Here is a 21957-nt window from a genome sequence, read left to right as displayed (position 1 = left end):
GAAAGAATCTAAGCAAATCCTTTGTGAATGATATAAAAAAGGTAAAATGAGATTGCAAAAGTGAAGAGAGACTATGATTGTTTTAGTATTATTCTCTCCTCTTTTTCTTGTTTTAAGGAGGTGAGAGAGAGGGGCTAAAAGGCCCTTTTCTGAGTTCATTTTTATCCTAATACTTTAGGGAAAGGCTTCGATGGTGTAATCATCTTTGTTGCAATGGTGTTCTTTATTTTGGATTGTATCTATAGTCATCCATATATTTGTGTGTGTGTGTATGTGTGTGTGTGAAAGATTTCCTAAAATTAACTAGTATAGGCCAAAAGCCAAAATTGGCCATTCAAGAAAAATAACATATAAGGTGCTTACCAACTTATGGAACATCACTTTTTTTTTTTGGGGGGGGGGGGGGGGGGGGGGGGGGGGGGGGGGCATTTTTCACCATTGAATGGTGGTGGAACAAGTGGAATCTAGGACCCATGCCATATAGAATCCTTGTGCTATTGTGAAAGACTAATTTAAAAAATGGTAAAATCAAATATAAATTGTAAGGCATAGTTGCAATATGGCACCATACCCACAAGTGTGTGTTAAAACAAAGTAAATTAGAAACCATATAAGTCCCATATTATAGGAATCAACATCAGGACCAAAACACTTCAAAAAATATACTTTAAGAGAATGGTTAAGTTGCTAATTAGCTAAGGTTTTAGAAGAATGAACCCTTCAAATTTGTCCATTCACTGGTGATTAACAAGAGAATATATTATTCATTTAAGAGTTTTCCTATTAAATTCCTAAGGTCCTTAACTCATGTCAAGGGTCACTTTTCAACCATTATTCTTTCTTTTTGGATGGTTAGACATTCAACTCTCACATTTTTTCACCAAAATCATGGTTTTGTTTTTTCATCTATAGTCTTTTGAATCATTATTCTCTCCTCTTCTCTTGTGTTTTTTCTTTCTCATAGTAAGGCCATAAATTCTCTCACCAAAACCATATCCATTTCTTATGGGTAGTTCACTCGGATCTCCCTTCGTCTCCTTTCGCAAACCCTTGAGAAGACAATCAACAATCAAAAGAGTCTTTGCCCAAAGGATCAACGCCGCTTGCTTGTCGACTTATCTACAGATATATGGGCCTTCCTGAACATGAAACAAGATCAACTCACTAATTTCAAGATTCAATTATCTAAGTTGTGTTTTTATTTTATCCCCCAATTCATCCTTCAGTAAAGATTCTATCTCATTTGAATCGAAGCCTTTTTTTCCATCTCTTCAATTTGATTCATAAGAAAATGGTTAAAAGAGGCTTATGGTATTGACACGAACTAGTAGGAATAGATATACTGAGGATAAACCTCAAGCTAATAGAATAAGAAATAAAAAGATTCACCTTAATCTTGGCACTTGAAAATAAAACATACTCCTCATACTTTATTGCAATGTTAACTTTTTATCAAGCACTGATAGATAAGACAATGGTAACGTATTATGATAAGAAGAAATGAAGTGATTTTTGGTAGACATAAATATTGATTCGAACAATCCTACTACTACCGATAAACCTCCTCTATTTTTAAATGTTCATTAGTCATTATTTATTTTTTAGTCTATTAGAATATTTTTAAAAATTTATCTAGCAATACAATAATTTTGACAAAATAAATAAAGACTTAAGCATTGGAGTCTACAGCACACACCAAGAAATGGAGGATACATATGAAGTGCATGCAGTGAATGATTACTTGTTACTGCCTAAAGAGCTAGGACATATAAATGATGGTATTTGCAAGGACTTGATTATATTAAATGAAAGTTTAATACATATGAATCAAGGTTTTTTGCAAGGCATAGAACAAGTAAATAAGGGTATCACTGATATGCAACAAGGCAACAAATCTTTACTTCAAGAACTCATTTTAGCCATAAGAGAAAGCATTATTTAATTTTTATACATGAATGGTGGTTTGATATCATGGGATGATGCTGCCTTTGTTATCCTATCCTTACCATCTTAAGATCTCTTCCCTTGATCCATAGGAAGAAATAAAAAAGACTTGACTTTATTTCTTCCTCTTAGAACTCTAATTATAATATAGATTGAAAATGTATAGATTGGGGATATGTTGATATTATTTTGATTGTATGGATTGTTCTCTTTGATTGTAAATTTTTTTGTTTTTAGGATTAAAAGCATCAGCACACTATTGATGTCTTATTCTTGTATATCTCTCTTCAAATGTTATATATCTCACATTTTACAAAAAAAATATCTATCAAGATAATCCTTACGATTATAGATCTTCTCTTCTCTATAGCATTTGTAATCTTATTTAATTTCTGAAAATGGTTTAAAGAGTATTGTAGGGTATTATACAAAGTTATCTATATGAAATAACATGAACTTTTGACAAGTCAATGGAGTTAGCTAAAAAAATCATTAGTAGCCTTGCATACAATAACATGAACTTTTGATAAGTCAATGGTGTTGAAAAAGTGAGTCATTAGTAGTTCTTACAACAATACAAGAAATCCATGATAATATATATAGTCAATTAATGCCTCTTTAATCTTTCTTTATAGCTTAAAAGGATAGAATATATAATCTAGCAAAGATACATCCTATTCAATAACTCTTCAAAAATATAGTCTCTCTTAAATAAAAACTATGCAATGAAGAGATAGAATAATTAGTAAAGAAATTTTGTGTGTGTCTATGTGTGTAAAACCACAAACCTTTTGTATATTCTTTATAGCTAAAGAAGATAGAATTTACATAGTAAATATATACTAATGCAATATCTATTTGAAAATATAGTCCCTTTTGGATTTAAATTGTGTAATGATAGGTAGAATAAATAGCAAACAACTAATTGAAAATTTTTCTAGCCTTATTATGCTTAAGCTACTCCAAACTATCTATAATAATCTTTTGATTGAGTGATACTCTAAACTAGCTCTAACAATCTTTATATCAAGTTATATTAACTAAGAGTATTTGAAATAACCATGAAGAACAAGAAATATTTGATACAATGTGAACAGAGGATCTAGCTATGGTTGAGAATCCCTATTTGCATAGTATTGCATATTTTTTCTTTTTTACGATTTTTTCAAGTTCTCTTCCACTACAATTAAAATCTTTGATTTTCAAGCTTTAGGGTGATGGTCATTATTGGATTCAATAATGTGATAATATTATAATCCTTATTATTTATAAGCCCTTACACTATTAAATTTTTTAGGTCGTTTATAAATATTTTGTGCTTTTAAAAAAGATTAAAATTTTTCTTAGAATTTTTAAGCTCAATTTATGTTATAAAATTGACTTTTAAGTATTTAAAACACCAAAAAATGAAAATTACTAATACTACATAATTAGAGAGTTTTAGTCTTCTCAAGCATCTCAAATTACACAATAAGTCATTTTAATAAATTCTCAATGCATAAGATATTTATAGATTTTTAAAAATATATTTTGACAAGTTTAAGGGCTCATAAAAATAAAAGATTATAGCATTATCACTTTATTGTATGCAATAGTGACTATTATCTTAAAGCTAAAAAATCCTTTAAAAATCAAATATTTGAATTATACTTTATAAATTAAGAAATTTATTTTTAATAAAAATATTTATAATTATACTGATAGAGGGTTCAAGCATGGCTAGAATCTCCTCTTGGCATTATATCAAACATGATGAGAAGGTTAAAGAAGAATTTAAAATAGAGGAAGAGATCTACAAAAAGAATATTGAGGCATTTAATTTTCTTGTGAATATATCCAAGCCTCTTACAATTATTATATTTTGATGCCTTTTTTATGGTGTGTAAAAACAATACCAAAAAAAAAATCAAATGATATGGTAGTCTAACAAACGATTATATATATTATATTTATAATAGGCTACTTGATATTTATATTTTTCCTTGAGAAGTCACATAAGTTTTTAAAAACTTGAATTGAAATACATGGCCATGCTAAAATATATTGTGTATATCTTTCTTGTATTTTTTATCTTATAAATATTCCTTCACTACTTTTGCTAATAGTTTACTAATATATTAGGAATAAACTCCAATACTAGATTATTTTATACACACACACACACACACACACATCTTGTAACTCATGATATAATAAAATACTTTGGGCATATATAAAGTGTTTTTTAAATTTTTCTTCACAAGAAGTTATAATGAGAAAGATCAAATTTTATTTATAGAATTATATTAAAGTATATAAAGTTTTTTTCAAATATTTCTTCAAAGGAAGTGCTAATGAGCAAGACCAAATTCTCAATTTTTTATATATTTATGGTACAATACAAATATGTATATATTATATCAAGAAAATAATATTCAACTCATTTTTCAATGGTTGATATAATTCAGCTTGAACATATATCCAAAAGTTGTATTGTCTTGTCAAAAATTCATAATGTGTTTACACTAGAGCATCTATTATATCATTTTGTATATTTATCCCAATAGTTCATTTGAAGTGTAAATTATCATTTGGTACTTCTATACATATACAATGACATTTTTCTAACTCAAATGATGAAATGAAATTCTTTTAAAAATATAATTTAAATACTTTATTGTTTGTGAAATTGCATTGAAAAGTAGAAATTTCCATCAAAATGTTTTTGCACAACAATGTCAATGAGCAAGAATAGATTTTCAATTGTTTCTATTCTTGGTTCAAAATTAATTAAAGCACTAAGTTGTATGCAAATTTCATAAGGAAGATTTCTTTTAGCTCTTTTTCCAATTGTCTACACTATTGAACTCTCGAACTTATATCTTTGTTTTATTTTGTTTTATGAGTGGACTATACACAACTAGGTTTTTCAAGTGTTATCACAAACCAAGTTATGCAACCACTATCACAAGGACTTATATCTTGAACATGTATTGTTTTCTCAAGAACTTTAATGTATCTCTAATATCTTTTAATGAGGTTGACGATGATGCTAAGGCAAATGGAGTCAATGGCAATAATGTTGAAGACGAAGACAACGATGATGATAATTAGAGGGAGGAAAGGCCACGTGTTTACCCGCCCCCCCGGGCACAACGGCCCGGTTGGGCGTCTCCAAAAAAAATCCCCACCGCCATGCAAAACCGGTGGTGGTCACCACCACCACCACACCACCTTCTCCCTACGTTCCCTCGCCCGCGCCCCCCCCCCTCCCGCCCCCCCACATCATAAGAAGAGAACATGCGACATTACCTCTTGCCACCCCTGCTTTCTACCATGAGAGAGAGAGAGAGAGAGAGAGAGAGAGAGAGAGAGAGAGAGAGAGAGAGAGAGAGAGAGAGAGAGAGAGTGTGTGTGTGTGTGTGTGTGTGTGTGTGTGTGTGTGTGTGTGTGTGTGTGTGTGTGTGTGTGTGTGTGTGTGTGTGTGTGTGTGTGTGTGAGAGGCCACCTTATTCTCTCCCCCCCGAAGCGAAGGAGGGCTTTACCACCTCTTGCCCCCTTAGCTACCGTGAAAGAAAAGGAAGGGTGAGGTGAGAAGAGAGAAAGGAAGAAGAGAGAGAGATAGGGAGAGCTGAAAAGAGAGAAAGGAAGAAGAGAGAGAGATAGAGAGAAGTGAGAAGAGAAAAAAAGAAGAGAGGGAGAGGAGAAGAAGAGAAAGAGAGAGAGAGGAGAAGAAAAGGAGAAGAAGACAGGAAGAAGAGGGAGAGGGAGAGAAAGAAGAAGAGAAGGAGAAGAATAAGAAGACTGAGCCCTTCCCCTCTTTAGAGGGTGACCACACACTTCGGCCCCACGATTTATTCCCTTTCTTCGTGAGTTTAATCTTCATCTCCCCGTAACTCTAATCCCCATCTCCCCGCGAGTCTAATCCTTTCGAGACGAATCGCCCCGGCACACCATCTCTCCATCTAGAGAAAAAGAGTGATTTATAGGCTGAAAGTATGGCCCCAAAACGGAGGGAGACACGCATCAGCAGTAATCTCGCATCCAACAATGGAGCCACCGGCCAAGGCGTTTCTGCGAATACGAATACAACATTGGGTATGGATAATTCATATCCGAATATCCAAGTACAATTTGCCATCTCCGTTAATCATTGAGGCATAGGCATGCGCATGAATTCATTCCAACAAGTAGCTTGAATTTAATTTTTTTGATGAACTCCTAGGGGATCATAGGTTAATTCTTTCCGCAACCATAGATGGCCTCGCATGGATTTATGCATATAATGCATTGAGATTCGCACAAACCCATGTACTTAAATACTTTGCATCCCAATGCTACACGACGAAGTCATACGTGGCATAAAGAACATAAAGGTTACTTAAGGGATATGCACATAGATGGTGCATGTATGGGAAAGGTTATATGACACATGCATCAATGGTACACAAGTTGAACTTGCATTAAAAGTTTGCTAATATCCTGAACTACTAGTCCATTGGGATCTTGAAGTTATTTGTAGCTAGTACAAATAACATTCATTAGGATAAAGACTACGGTGCCTTGAGATCCGTCTGATAATGACTATGTTCGTCAAACCTATTCAGGGGTTGGGCTAGATGCAACAACAACTCGAGGGCAAGAAAATATCTCAAGGATTAGGAAACCCTAAGTCAAAAGGAAAGACCGATGCTTTCGTACTTGTAGGGGAGAAGGCTTTAAGTGTTCAATAGAGCTCATGTCTTGTATAGTGTTTGAAACCCTAACATATGCCTTAGCTGAATGAAGGGTGTGTTAAGTAGATTTTATGGAAAATTGCTCTTGATCCAAGGGGAAGAGTAAATACGCAATGGAAAGGTTAATATCACGACTGTTCCTGTAATATTGGAAAAGGATGCCATTGTTTTGTTGAATTATCAAATAACATCCTAAATGCTTTTGCACTAAACTGATTGTTGGATTTGATTTGGATCATTATTCCAAGTGCTTGTGTTTGATGGTAAATGCATGGCAAGGGTCAGTAATGACAAGTAGCCGTAGGAAATAAAAGAACATTTCAAATTATATTAGGCCAATTGCCTTGATCGTGCTTGATTCCTAAATGGATTAATTAAGGAAGAATATTTTACACAGGTGGATCATCTCCAAGATCTCACTACGGATTATCCCGAGAGGGCACTGCTCAATTCACAAGCCGAAGGTCGACTGGTGAAAAGAATAACCATGGAAATTGGGTTTCACTCCTAGAACGCTTGGTGTCAGGTGGAGCTCCGGACACCCCTTGCCTAGTCCAAAATGGAGGTGAAGACTGCCTTGAGCCCAACATCTATGGCATTGGAAGATCCTATTCTAGATAATGGATAGAAATTATGGTGCCATGTGATTTGGACCAGGTACTTCTGTTGGACAGAAGGGATATATAATTCTCTTGTATGTCCAGGAGACAAAGATTAACTTGAGATAAGTTAAGGAACTTGTTTAAACTTTTTTGTCAAAAGACTACTTGCTCTGTATTCGTGTCTGTGCCATAAATTATGAGAACAAATCATGTTCCCTAAAAGGCCTAATTAAGGAAGCTGATTTTAAATGTCACACATAAATGTGATAGCACCTAATTAGAAAACAAAAGCTATCAAGGAAAGCGGGTGGGGAGAACCCCTGATGGGTCTGTCCTATGGCAGGGTGGTCCCACAGAACCGGGAGACTTCTCACAAGGTTTTACCATCATTTGACATTTAAGTATGGTTAAGCTAGAATTCGATTCATACCATTTTAGGGGACCGGAATGGGACTATGCCCTACGGGCAGAGAGGTTGTGCAACGCATCCCTCTCATTTCCCATTCTCTTTGAACCAAGTGCGGTATGGATTTGCTTCGGATTGGGTATCTCTACGTAAAGTAGGATGTCCAAAACCCGATGCTAGGATGTTGTTAGGAGACCTTGTCTACTAGGAACCCAAATTTCAAGTTGATCCTAGTGGGTTCAACCGCGAATGTTCCATTGTGAGACAGACTCAGGAAACCCTAGGCGACAAACCCCGGAACATTCCATGGGAGTGCCGAGCGGCGACGCTTAGATTCGTTTCTCGATGGACCGCTAAAACCTGCTTGGACAACTGATAGGCGAGCACATTACATACAGTAATCTAATCATTTACACAATAAAAGTTTTGGGTTTCCAACTTTCACATGTACTTCTGTTACAGATGATGTGAGAGTTCATAGAATGAGAATGATGCCTTATGGATGCTATGAAAAAAAAATAACACCACACATATTGTGTAGAGAAAGAAATTCAAAAAGAAGGTCAAGAAGGGGAATCGAGGGAGCTTAGATGAATGGATGTCAATAAGAAGTCATATAGTTAGATCTCTTGACTTTCAAAATATCAAGTATTAACTTTAGGTCCCATATTTGACATATATTTTGACACCTTTTTTTATTGAATAGAACTATTGGGACTTTCAAACCATGTCAAACTTTAGATATTTCGATAAAAAAAGATCTCTCAATCTTCAAAACATCAACCATTAACTTCAAATCCCATCTTCGTCATATCTTTTAACTTTTATCAGTGAATAGGATTGTTGGGACCACCAAAACATGTTAAACCTCAGATATTTCAACTTTTTTTTTTTTAAGAGAACTACGAGATGGTTTCCACTAACTTCACAGCAGAGAAGACAACAATACTATATTCTTGTCTACATGACACACTTTCCTTGGCTCTTTTCTTAATCAAGGGTTTACAAAAGTGAATTTGTTTTACATTTTTGGCCCTAATGACTTATACCATATATTATTGAATGTAACTTTATGATAGAAGAGTTCATTTGAATGTTGATGAGAAATGCATGGATATATAAGAGGATCCAAAATGGAGGACCAAAAGATACAAAATCTTATCAACAACAACAATTTTAAGAACTTGGTATGCCAAAAGTTATGAAGAGGTTGTTCTTGTTACCTAAAAACCAACCAAGTAGAGGATTATTGAGGACTTATGCAAGCTAACATGTGTTGTAGGTGTTGACAAAGCAACGTGATTGCCATCCCTTTCACCATATCTAAATAGATACCAGATAACTTATTCATGCTGCTCAAATGATAGTCTTAGCCGATCAAATGATTACTTCAATTTTGTAACAATCATGAGAGAGTGAAAGTGTGTTTACCAAGTTGTTCACGGGAGTGCTAATTGAAGCCACTTGTAACTAGAGTGCTAAATGAAGACATGAGCAGTGAAAAAAAAAAAGGGCACAAAAGGGAGGAGAGTGTGTGAGTGAGAAGGAGAGAGAGGGGCCTTGAGCAATATAGATCTAGCTAGGATAAGAGTATCCTTTTAAAAATAGGAAGAGGATGCATCATATGCGAATTTGAGCCTATCACTTATTCGAAGATGTTACATCCAACTGATGTATTACTATACTATGAAAACACTTCAACCATGTGAAATGCAAGGAATATTAGGTTTAAAAAATGGATGTTATCATCAATATTAGAAAAGGTGCACATTGTCCTCAATATTGCAAAAGGTATATCAATTTATTAAACTTGGATGTTGTTCTTCACCTTGCAAGATGTTGCACATTGTCTTTAGCTTTGCAAAAGGGGCATCATCGTACAAGTTTACTATTTGGTTGGTAGATCTTCTTACAAATCATTGACTTTGTTCCAAAAGGTGCATAGTCAAGGATGTTAAATGGTGAGAGAAAGATGATGGAAGATAAGATATTTCTCAACAACATGTGATTTGCCTCTTTGACCAACCTTTGAAAGAAAACTTTGGTTTTGTTTATTTTGAGTCCAAAATCTCTAGATTATTTTATATTAAAGGAATAAGAAGATGGGAAGATGTTTAGCTTGATATCCAACTTAGATGGTTTACAAATGGCAAGATCATGTTGAAATAGTAACTCTTTGAGAAGGAGAAAGCATGGATACAAGAAGATTTCAAAGGAAGAAACTAAAACAATTGACCCCCTACATTGTGCTTGTTCATCCACTTACTCATTATCGAGAAGGGTAAAGTCTTATTAGAAAGACTTTCATTACTTTAAAGGATAACATGAATACAAGAAGTCTTCAAAGGAAGAAACTAAAACAGTTGACCCCCTACATTGTGCTTGTTCATCCACTTACTCATTACTGAGAAGGGTAAAGTCTTTTTAGAAAGACTTTCATTACTTAAAGGACAACATATTTTCAAGGATATTGAAAGAAGAGGTACCTCACCCCAAACTCGGGACCTTAAATGGAAGAGTTAAGAGAACTTAGGTGAGAGCACCTTCCAAGAGTATTTAATGGCAAGATTTAGTGGAATCAACTATACTCAATGTGGAAGGGGAGAATATCTCCAAGATTCGTCAAGGATGATCATGATCATCGGGTATTCTACATGCCTTATGAGACGTTAAAACTTTACTCCTTAGAGTAGCACCAATTACTATAGTTAACCCAAAGAAAACTTCATTCTTTAAATTTATGTCATTTACTATAGTTAAACCAAAGGTACATTGAGAAGACTTTTGATTGGCTAAGAGGGATGCCTAGAAAGTTGAGTGCGAAAAAGTTGTTTTATTCATTTCCAAGCTAAGAAATCTTTACAAAATACTCTAACCTTGTACAAAATATTCTTTACAAGATTTAGTGGAACCAAGCTCCAATCATAGTAGAGAGGGAGAATGTCTCTAGGATGTTGTTTTAATGTGAACAATACATTGATAGTCCTTTCAAAAAAATTATAATCTTCATCTTTATGATGCATCTGGTAAAGAGTTCCCAAAACTAGTTAAGCACATGCTCTCTCGTATGGAGCTTATAGTTGACTTCAAAAAAAGGATCAATCTCTCTCTTAGTTCTAAGAAGTGCAAGGCAATCCCTAACACAATAGCCAAAAACTATATCTATCTTGATTCTAGCTTCCTTGTTTTTTCTACTCTAATAACTACCGCTCTAATGGGTTCTAGACTTTAAGGATTTCATCATCCAGTAAGGCTTCATCTCCAAATAGCACGATTTTGAGGCCAACATTAGTATTTCATCTTGCTAAGTGGACACACTCCTTTATTATTTTCCACACTACATGTGCCGATGAACAATGCCACAATATGTGTTTCCTTCTATCTTAGCCATAAGGGACACCACAAAGAGACCCTCATGATCTTACCAATCCTATCCTTAGTGGTGAGTTTTCTCCCGTAAGCACAACATTAATTTTAGGTGAGAGCTTGTCCCTCCAAACCCTCCTTATCCTATGCCTCCACACTTTTCACATTGTTCTTAGGAATATGGACTTCCACTCAAAAGTTCCACCCATACATAGAGGTTTATTTTCCCTTCTTTCAAGATCCTTCTTACTCCTTGCAAATAGCACCCTTTTCCCCTATCTCTAAGGGTTTCAAGGGTTGCTAATGCATGCATGCATACATGTGAATTCAGCCAAGATTCATTTTTCACTTCTAGCATCCTTATAACCAAGTTGACTTGGCCTAATTTAGATTCTACTTTCTTGCTATCTCTTCTAGCTCCAGTAAATCTACCACACCTCAATCCCCAATGTCAATCCATCTAGTCACCCCCTTCTTTTCCAATGCCTTAGGCCTCTTCCAATCCTTATGCACAAGTGCCACTCCATTGTGATATGCATCTAGAGAGAGTCAAATATTTTGGGTTAAAGAATATCCCACCCTTCGCTAGCTAACGTGACCACTTGAATTCCAAGGATGCTCTTCCAACTCTTTATAAGGGCAGTAGCCATAGATGAGGCTAGAAACATGAACTTAGTACACACCAAAAGCACATCTTCATACTTCAGATCACCCCATTTACCCTTAGTTGGTCATATGTTTCAATCATCTGATGCCTCATAACTATTGCCCAAGGATGCCTTTGTTCAAGTTTAAACACCAATCTGATTGCCTTCTCTTTCATTGCCTCCACACCTAAATCTCTATTTGCTTTGGATCCACATGGCAAGACCCAAGAGATAGTATGCCATTTCAAGGTCTTGACATATCCCCCATACAAAGTCTTTATACATCCTTTCCAGCACTTCCCAACAATAATTAATAAATGAACTAACTATTATATAGTGAATGGTATTGCAAGAGTTATAATTGTGTTTAGACTTGCAATCCTCCCACATAGGCCAATATAATCTCTTGATAAGAGGCACTTTTAGATTCAATCTTTCCTAGCGACCAATTAAATTTTTACTTCTATCCAAGATAGAGAAAAACTTAAAACTAACTAAATAATCTTGAATAGATACTAATCACTCCAATCATCCTCATAGTCAAGGTAGAGATGCATCTGCCCCCTCTTCTTTTTGGTGATGGTTGACCCTAAAACAGAACAACACTAAACATAAATTTTCATAAGACTAGCTAAATTTTCTTTGCGCTCAAAAAAATGTGAGTTATCATCGACATACATTTTCTTACAGAAGATTAATTCGTTTGGCAAATGCAAGCCTTTCAGAGATCCATGTTGAGCTTTGAAGTCAATAGTCCTAAGAAGAGGATTTGGAATTATTGTGAACGACAATACCAATGGACATCCTTGTTTCACTAATCTTCCTACCTGGAAGCTTTGTTATGGAGGCCATTAACATAGACTCAAACAATGTCATTGATGAATAGCTCGACAATCATAATCCCATGGTGAACCTCGCCAACACAATGAAGTAAGTAGAAATTCATTGGGAATGGTTTGGCGATCAAACTTCAAGTTAAAAGAGATTTTGCCCACACACAAGGCTAGAAACTAATTTATCACATCAAAATAGCACATGAAAGTTTTAGCTAGCTAATTGACAATAATGGATGCACAATTACCTTAGAGATGGAGATATCATCATGATGGATACCACCTTCTAGATCTTGGATAACAATAATTGTCTATTTCTTCCTTTTAGTCTTCAAAGCTTGGACAAAGCTTAGATGTTTGCTTCCCCTTGTGAAGACTTCCTGCAAAGCCACATCTTATATTCCATTTGCATTTCCCATCAAATTTAGCCATTAATTGAGTCTTAATGTCGTCAATTTGGTAACTTTCATGAGCTTTAATGTGATCTTCAAATTATGTAGGAGCCAAACAAGATGGTCATCATTAGGCAAACCATTGTCAGGACATGTATTTTTGAAACCTCACTTAATATATGGATTAATTTTTAACCACGTCGTTAAATATATGTTACACATATGAAGTATAATTTTACGAGCCCAAGACCTGAGAAAATTACGAGATGTCAATGGCAAAGTTGTAAATTATATCGCACACATACTTGGTGGTATCTGGTGCTAGTTGTTGGCCTAAGTCATTCATTTAGCCATAAATGTCAATTGGTTATACTAGAGAAGTTACATTTAATGGTACCTAATGCCAATCTAATAATCAAAGATTATGCAAACACTCAACAATGGAAGTTGCCTAGCTAATTTAATTATTGGCTAATCAAATTATTTTTTAAAACATTAAAATATTTATTAATTTAGTATGTTTAATTAATATTTAATTATAATTAATACTTTAAAAATCATTTGAAAAAGTTTTCACTTGTTAAACATGCCCATGCAAGTCTAAAAAGTATCTTTAAAGGATGGAGAGTCATTAGAGTAAATTCAACGTGCAAGAGAGAGAAAGGAGATGTTATTAGTCTAATTTATAACCATTGGAGGATCTTCTGAGGTAGCCCGAGGCAAGAGAATATCAATCAACATCAAGTGACAGCATCTACAACTGTTGAGATAAAGCAACAATAGTAAATGAGTGATTTTCTTTAGTTCTTAGTATCTATAAATTTTTGAGACAATACAACAATAAATGACAAATTCTCTTTTAAGTTTTCACGAAGAAAATATGAATTCTCTCTCCTCAACACTCTCATCTCCAACCTATCTACACCCTTGCTCAAAAGATTGTATCATTGAGATCACCAAAGGCTAAGAAATTTCAGATTTCTCTATTGTAAATCCTAACCTGCAACAAAAATTAGAATTTAACAATAATATCAAGAAACATGTGAAAAATTGAAAGCCCTAAGACTTGAATTTAATATGGTTAAAGACATTTTTGGTCAAATTTAAGTGGAAAGACCAACAATTCAATGAATTTGCAGCATTTTCCATCTTCATCAAAGCAAATAAAGACGAATCCACTACTCGAATCAAGGGGCAAATCAAATTGAAAACTTGTTAGTAATTTTAAATAACAAGGGAAGTATAAATACCAAAAGGAATTGGAAGAATACCATTGTACATCAACTTCTTTAATTAAGTTAAATAAATACCAAAAGCGACACCAATATTAGCGCAAACAAGGTATCCAATGTCCGCTATTATATGGTAAAGTATGCATTTCAGTTTTGTAAATTTGTTAATTGTTGTAAACAATGTTTAAGCATGTTATTTACCACCCTATCCAAGGAGGAAGGCTAGTTTCACAAACCCCTCAATGAATCAATCCCTCTCCTACCTTGAGCCCTTAAAATCAAAGCAAACCCCACTCAATGAATCAAATTCCTCTCCTACCTTGAGCCCTTCAAAGCGAAGCAAAAATCCTTCTATGAATCGATGTTTGCTCCTACAAGACTTGCACTATTCATTTGCCAATCTCAATGCACAATGGGAATCCTCCACATTGAAAAGAAAACCCTACAAATGAAAAATGTACGTAACTTGGTTCAAGTCGATTAAGAGAGACCACCATATGCTATAAAGACCTTTTGCTCTTGGATCAAGATCTTCCTCTACTAAAGGAGCACCTCAAAGAGTGTTCTTCTGACCAATCACTTTCTCAATATCCTCTACATTGATCCCATCGCACTTCATAGTGAAGAGAATCCAATTCCACAAACAAACCATTCTTGCATAGTCTTCATAGATTACTCAGCTGGACTTGTCACACCACTAGCCCTAAAGGAGCCATAAGACCACCTTACCCACTACGATTACGAGATAACACCACCAATGCTATAAAGACCTTTTACTCTTGGATCAAGATCTTCCTCTACTCAAAGAGCACCTTAGAGAGTGCTCTTCTAACCAATCACTTTCTCAATATACTCTACATTGATTCCATCTCACTTCATAGTAAAGAGAATCCAATTCCACAAACAGACCATTCTTGCATAATCTTCATAAATTGCTCACCTCGACTCGTCACACTAGTAGCCCTAAAGGAGCCTTATGACCGCCTTACCCACTAGCCATGGAATAGATTGATCGCTTTACCCACCACCCTCTACCCACCCTTGAGGGTATGCATGGAAAGGTAGCTTTTGCTTCACAATAACCTCAGCCCCCTCTCACCAACAAGGGATACATGGAAAGATAGCGATATGGCAGCCCCCTCTCACCTACAAGGGATACATGGAAAGATAGTGATATGGTCAACTCTCTTGATAATAATTCACAAAAAAATTCCAGCCCAAATATTTCTTGCTTCAATGTGCTGCAAGTTAAAAGGCACAAGCATCTTAGTGAGCATACATCCGAAAATCTTCCCTGTTCCAAGTTTTACAAAGGCTATGTAGATAACAACAGGTCTTATACATGTAATTTGAGAGGTCAAAAGTCAGTATTTTACATTCGCATCATTTGCAATAGACAAACCAAAAATACATTCAATAAATGCTACTTGGAGAAGGCTGCTTTCTAAATAGGAGTAAAAGCTCAAGACTGGTTTCATCATGACCAAGCCAAGCATCCTTACAACAAATTACTAGACCATTGGAATGGCTTGTACAAAACAAGGTGCATATGAGAAAACTGCCAACTGGAAAAAGAGGAAAGAGAGGGCTGCCTGTAAGCACTGTCCTCGACGGTAAAACAAGGAATAAGTACATTTGGAGAATATTCTGCACTTTCTTTTCCAACAATGGTTTACAAAGTAGGCATGGCGCCTCATAAGAGGTTACAAACTCAAAATTCAGACTGGCTGAAAATAGAGATGACAGAGTAGACAGCCAAGTATTTAGACAGCCATGGGTACAAAGCTTGTTGCATCCCCTAACTTTTCGGTCGTGTGAATGAACTCCCCCTAACAATGGTAGACAGATGGTCTGGTCTAGCCACGGGTACAAATCTCGTTTGCATCTCTGGATAGTCTGGTCTAGCCACTTCTTTGCTAAGGAAAACTGAGACAGGTTGTACATATTGAGCTCAAATCTCTTTGCACCAAGAAAGTCAACTACCATCTCATCGTAAGCCCACGCATGTTCATATTAGTAAGCATCTAGCCACTTCTTCATCAAGAAAAACTGAGACAGGTTGTACGTAATGAGCTCAAATCTCTTTGCACCAAGAAAGTCGACCACCATCTCATTGTAAGCCCGTGCATGTTCATATTAGTAAACATCAGGACATGCTTCAACAAGATACGTGTTAAAACATTCAAACTACTGAGCATGACAGAACCGGTCTTTGGCCAGAATAGTAATGTCCCATTTCATTGGTCAGAAAGTACAACAATTAACATGAACAACGTCCGCACCAGAACCTTAAAAGACCAAAACGAGAGCTTTAGAACCTTTAAAAGACCAAAGCAGGGTACTTGGGCCACCTAACTGCTATATACACACATCCATACTTTGCCTCCACCGCTCACAGCCAACACAGTAACTGCAAAAACAGACTTGCAGGAAGAAGTCCACTAATTGTACCCATCCATTCTGCCTCCACCATTCACAGCCAACAGAATGCCTTGCAGGAAGATGCCAAATTCAACAATTTTTTAATAGCAAGTCAATGGTGATCAAGGTATGAATTCCAAGCCTCAGCAAATTGCCCCAGAAGAACTCTTTGATGCAAGATATAACATCTCAACGTGTAGGCTATAAACACAAACCTTGGGATAAAGAGCTGAAGGATTGGTGCCTGAATTCCACCTCGTGCTATACACTAGCATTCCTGAGAGAAGGTTTACATTTATAAAAGAAAAGCCTGGTAGTTGCATAATTAGCAGTCAAGAAGTCCATTTCAAACGTTAAGAATACTTGCTACAAATGATTGTTCCAATTAGAACCTCACGCAGGTAGACAATTGGATACAAGTGCATCAGTATAACTTTAAAATTTAAGCTGCATCAAAAAATTTCCGCAAACTCAACATCCCAAAACCAGGAAGCCCACAAAAACTCTAAAATATTGATCTATTTGCATTCTGCAAACTATGATGATAAAAGTAGTTTGAGGAACAACAGCATTATCAGATCTACCTTACTCCATCAGCATAGTACAGCCCTGCAAGAGAAATTGAGCAAATACAAATTTCTCAAGCTTATTAATGGAAAATACCTAGATAATTACGCATAATCCATTGGCGAGCCTTTCAAAACTCTCTAAAGGTCAAGACATGCTTCTGGGCATCGTGAAATGCTTTCTAGTACCATCAATTCCTAAACTTTTAGAAGCTGCAAAATGGAATCAGCTAAGATAATCTGAAAACCTCAGATAAAAGCCCGGAGTGATGAAGCCATTGATCATCGAAGGATGTATTGCTCAAGAGAATCAAAGAAAATGACGAGCCATATGCGCGAAACAAAGAGAGAGAAAAAACAAACCACCTTGACAAAGGCCCAACAAAACTTACAATTCGACAAACACATGAACCCATGATAAAAAGATTAATTCGGTAGTTCATAGCAATAACGTTTTTCGCATACAACAATCTGTTGGGCAGCAAGGCATCTAGCCGTCAAAACTGATGCGTTGCATCTTCAGTCGGTCTGCAATCTTGCAACTCAGCTTAGCTTCTATTCCTCCGACTCGGACTCCTTTTCAACCCTGTTGTGCTTCTTCGCATACCTCTGGTTGCGGAGGAACTTAGGATCCATCTGCAAGCCATAGAAACACAGAATAAGCATCCATCTGTGTGCCGCAGAACAAAAGATCACAACCAAGAATTACCCGAACATTACAAACAGGTAAATACAACTCACCCCCTTTCTCGACGTGTACTTGTGCTTCTTCGGCTTCTTGATACCATTTTTATGCGCCTTGTAAGATTGGTTGTGTGCGGTGTGATTCTTCGACTTGGCCATAGTTGCTGTTTAACTGCAAGCGATGCAGAGCCGTGCGTATAGAAGCGAGACGGATGTAAGCCCACAAATGGCTATAAACCGAAAACCCTAACCTCACTCAGAGAAAAAATAGTCGTTACCTGGCAAGCCTTGACGATAGCACCGCTTGGAAAACTTGGAAAAGCTGTGGTCACGATTATATATATCCAGGAAAACGGGAAACCCTAGCATTATGTTATCATCCCTTGACGGACCCAATATCTATTAGGGTAGAAGTTTGATGCCAATAAGATAAGCTTCGATTTTAATGAGACGGTGGTCGTAGAGTAGTGGCGAGTTGTAACCTTCATGTGGATTTATTGCTCATTAAACCTAGCACGTGCAAGTCTTCCCTATACAGTGCATGGGGTATGGCTATCGAGCTCCTATGTCGAATGAGCCAAGAGCTAATTAAAGATGAGATGTTAGAATGTGGGAGCAATTAGGAGACAAAGCTAGCAAGAATGCTTAAGAGAAAGAGAGCAGAAGGAAGGGTGTCAGATGAGGAATCTATTGAAGTCATAGAACCCTTCACCAGTAAGAAGGTTGTACATAACAAATCTTGACTCAAAAGAAAATTGCAAGTTGTAGCTTGAGGTGAACTCGCAATCGGTGTTCAAGTTACTAGCCAATCATATCAATAGGAGCATGGAGGAGAAGCCAGAGGGAGTGGCAAAGAAGATTACTCTCGACACTAGTGAAGTATGTGCAAATGTGCTTTGGTTTAACACGAAGGTGATGCTAGTTTTCTTCGTAAGTCAACTAAGCCTATGGACACAATTATGTGGTTCAATGCCATTCTCGAGGGAAAAGGCAATGAGGAAAAAGTATATTATGGAGGTAGAGGGCTATTTGAAGTTGTCTTTAATAGAAAAGGCATTGTCTGAAAGGTGATGCACTAAGGAGTATACTTCCAAGGCCTCAACCTAGTCTACGATATGATATTGCAATTGATCAAAATGAGCTAAGACTACATCAAAAAAGCATGTATATTCTAGGTGTAAAAGTGTATCAATAGGAGCATGGAGGAGAAGCAAGAGGGAGTGGCAAAGAAGATTGCTCTTGACACTATTAAAGTATGTGCAAATGTGCTTTACTTCAACACAAAGGCGGTGCTGGTTTTCTTCTCGGTGAGGACCAAACACGTTATGGAGATAACGGGATCCTTGAAATTGTCTTTGATAGAAAATACATAGTCCAAAAGGTGGTGCACTAAGGAGTATAATTATAGGGTCCTGACCTAGTCTACATTATGCCATGGCAATCTTTTACACAAAATATCGAATAGCAATCAATTCTACAAGTAAGATCCCTTATAGTCTCCTTTGTACTATGCATAGCACAGATTGGTTTTGTGTATATCTTCCTCTATACATACACCTTTTGTATCAAATAAAGTAAATGGCCATGGCTAACAACAATGATGTGCTTTGTATGTTGACTATTAAGGATAAATTGGATGGAACCGACTATCCACTACGGGCTTATATGATACATCATGCATTGGTTACAAAAGGGATTTGTAACATTGTGCATGGAATTAAAAAACATATTGGTGGTGTTTCAGAAGCTAAAGTACAACATAAATAATAGAAAATGGTTTTTTTGAGGATGATGTACATTTCAATTCTACTCTAGCTAATGTAAGAGTAGTAGTAGCCCCACCACATCTACTCTTAAGTAGATTCATTGGGATGGTAGAGATGTAGATGCTTGTGCTTTGATTGCATTATTTGTTAAACACATAATGATCCCATATATTCACTCATGTAAGGCAACGAAAGATGCTTGGGATATACTTGCATGTTTGAATCGAGGAAGAAACAAGGTCCAGGTTAGTTACCCATGTACGCAATTAGAGAGTGAACACATGGATTAAGGTGATTCCATGGATACTTTTTTGACAAAGATAAAATGTCTTAAAATTGTCATATTTTGCTATTGATGTATGTGAACATAGTTAGGAGTGTTAGGGTGTTTTTTTTCCCATTTAGGAGGTTTTTCTCCCATAGTCTTGTATATTCACCTATTTACTTTAGGGTGTCCTTAGTCTTGTAAACCTTCTCTATTGATACCTCTCAATACACTTTGAGTTGTGCTCTTTCAAGCTTCTTCCTCTTTGAGCTATGTATGTGCATTCCTATAATCCTAAATCCAACAATTAGTATTAGAGCAAGCTTCAACCTCTCGGGCAATCGGGCAAAGTCACCAACACCCTCTCCTTAATTTTCACCAATTAGGATGAGATTTGACAATTAGATATGCTCAATATATTATCCTCATAAGGTGCTACCAATGATCCATAGTGCTCAATGTTGCAACAAGGACTCCATTATACAGAGAAGCCATGTTCAACCCTATACATTGGTTGGGTCCTAACTTGTATGTTAGATGAGGTTTATGTGATTAAGTAGCAAAAATGTGATCTTTGTGGGTCTAGTCTTTGGATTAGATTGGAGCTCCTATCGAGGGGATCATAGAAGGGCCAATGGCCCCCTTGAGGGGGGCTTAAAGGTAGCATCCCTCGTCTAATACTAAAGGAAATATTCCCTGGCCAACTAGCAAAGGTTCATAACATGGTAGGTCGTATAGGCTAACTTGATTGCCTTTGTGAGTTACAAAAGCAAGACCTCTTCAAAGCCATCATCATCTATCTTTTATGTAATCAAAGTTCATTCAACTAGCCTTAAGCTCCTCGCCTATCATCTATCTATGTTGATATGTAAGCTTCATAGTGGAAGTGCATGGATGGACAAAGTTGTCTTTCTATCAATTTGTTTGGAATTAAAGGAATTTCTAATATTCTCTTATTTGACGTGTACTCTCTATTCCTTGCTTAGATTATGTATGCTACATTATGTAGTTTTTGCATTGATGAGAATTTGTAGGTTGACAAATGCTATGAGACAACACATAACGACTTGGCATTGTCAAATTTTCAATTTGGATTTGTTTTAACCTATATTTGGACACAACCAACACTATGTAGGCTATTTTGTCCTTTTATGTATCATTTTTGACAATAATCAATTATGTGGGTAAGAGTCCTTATAGTCTCCTTTACATTTGTTTTATAACAATGTTAGTTTTGTGTATATGTTCCTCTATACACACATATTTTACATTAAGTAGTATGTAATGCCTCAATGGGACACTTATTAAGCACATAGGCTACACCTAAAATTGTCTCAAGCTAGAAACTATGTGGCAAAGCTTGAATCTTAATCATGCATTGTGCCATCTCCATGAGAGATCTATTCTTCCTCTCAAATATACCATTTTATCATGGTATATACAACACTCTACATTGGTGTTTTATCCCACATTCAACCAAATATGCATTAAATTCCTCACACATATGCTCCCCTCCTCCCCTTCCCTAGTCAAAATGAAAAATGCTTACTTTATACCTCAATAAACATTTAGCCATGTTGACAAACTACTTGAAGCACAAAAACACATTGGACTTAGCTTTCAAACCATATAGCCATGCATCTCTAGAGTAATTGTCATGAAAGCCATGAAATACATCTAGTTGCCAAAATAGAGTGTTTGCATCGGACCATAAACATCATTGTGTATAAGTTCTAGTTTATGAACATCTCTCATTGAAACCATCTTTTGAAAAGGAAGCACATTACATTTTACCCTAGTATGCTTGTGTAGCCCATGACATAATGAAACAAAATATAATCATTTTATCACCACAAGAGAGATTATGAATTGTACATCTATCATTAACAAACTTCACAATCAAGTCAATCTTAGTAAGTGTAAAAACTATCAACAAATCCTTCTTGATCTTTGGTGTATACAAACCAACTGCCATTAACAATAGGCAACATGATTTTTCTAACTCCTTTAATAGAATAAGAGGAGTTATTGACATATGTGATAGTACTACCCTCAAGAGAAGTGAAGTGATTGCATGGAGAAGTAATATGTTTAGTGGCACTAATATCAAAGCCCTAT

The 21957-nt window shown here is 36.0% G+C and overlaps 1 protein-coding gene across 2 annotated transcripts; it reads right to left on the bottom strand.

The window, feature by feature from the left end:
* Window positions 1–17533: 17533 nt before the first annotated feature.
* On the bottom strand, window positions 17534–18232 carry LOC148015684 (large ribosomal subunit protein eL29z-like). 2 transcript variants are annotated; one of them, XM_087665642.1, is made up of 3 exons: window positions 18087–18232; window positions 17866–17980; window positions 17534–17760 (listed from the first exon to the last, which is right to left on the bottom strand). In XM_087665642.1, the coding sequence occupies exons 2-3, from the start codon at window positions 17965–17967 to the stop codon at window positions 17680–17682; spliced, it is 183 nt and encodes a 60-aa protein (XP_087521768.1). In that variant the 5' UTR covers window positions 17968–17980; window positions 18087–18232; the 3' UTR covers window positions 17534–17679. The 2 variants fall into 2 exon arrangements, with proteins under 2 accessions (XP_087521768.1, XP_087521769.1); XM_087665643.1 differs by lacking the exon at window positions 18087–18232 and having other exon boundaries at window positions 17866–18080.
* Between the last annotated feature and the right edge of the window lie 3725 nt (window positions 18233–21957).

Source organism: Lygodium microphyllum, chromosome 24 (genome assembly GCF_053477565.2).
Source record: "Lygodium microphyllum isolate KBCC chromosome 24, Lygodium_microphyllum_v1.1.10, whole genome shotgun sequence".
Classification (NCBI taxonomy): domain Eukaryota; kingdom Viridiplantae; phylum Streptophyta; class Polypodiopsida; order Schizaeales; family Lygodiaceae; genus Lygodium; species Lygodium microphyllum.
The sequence above is the reverse complement of the archived record's forward strand: the minus strand, read 5'-3'. Positions and strand labels throughout refer to the sequence as shown.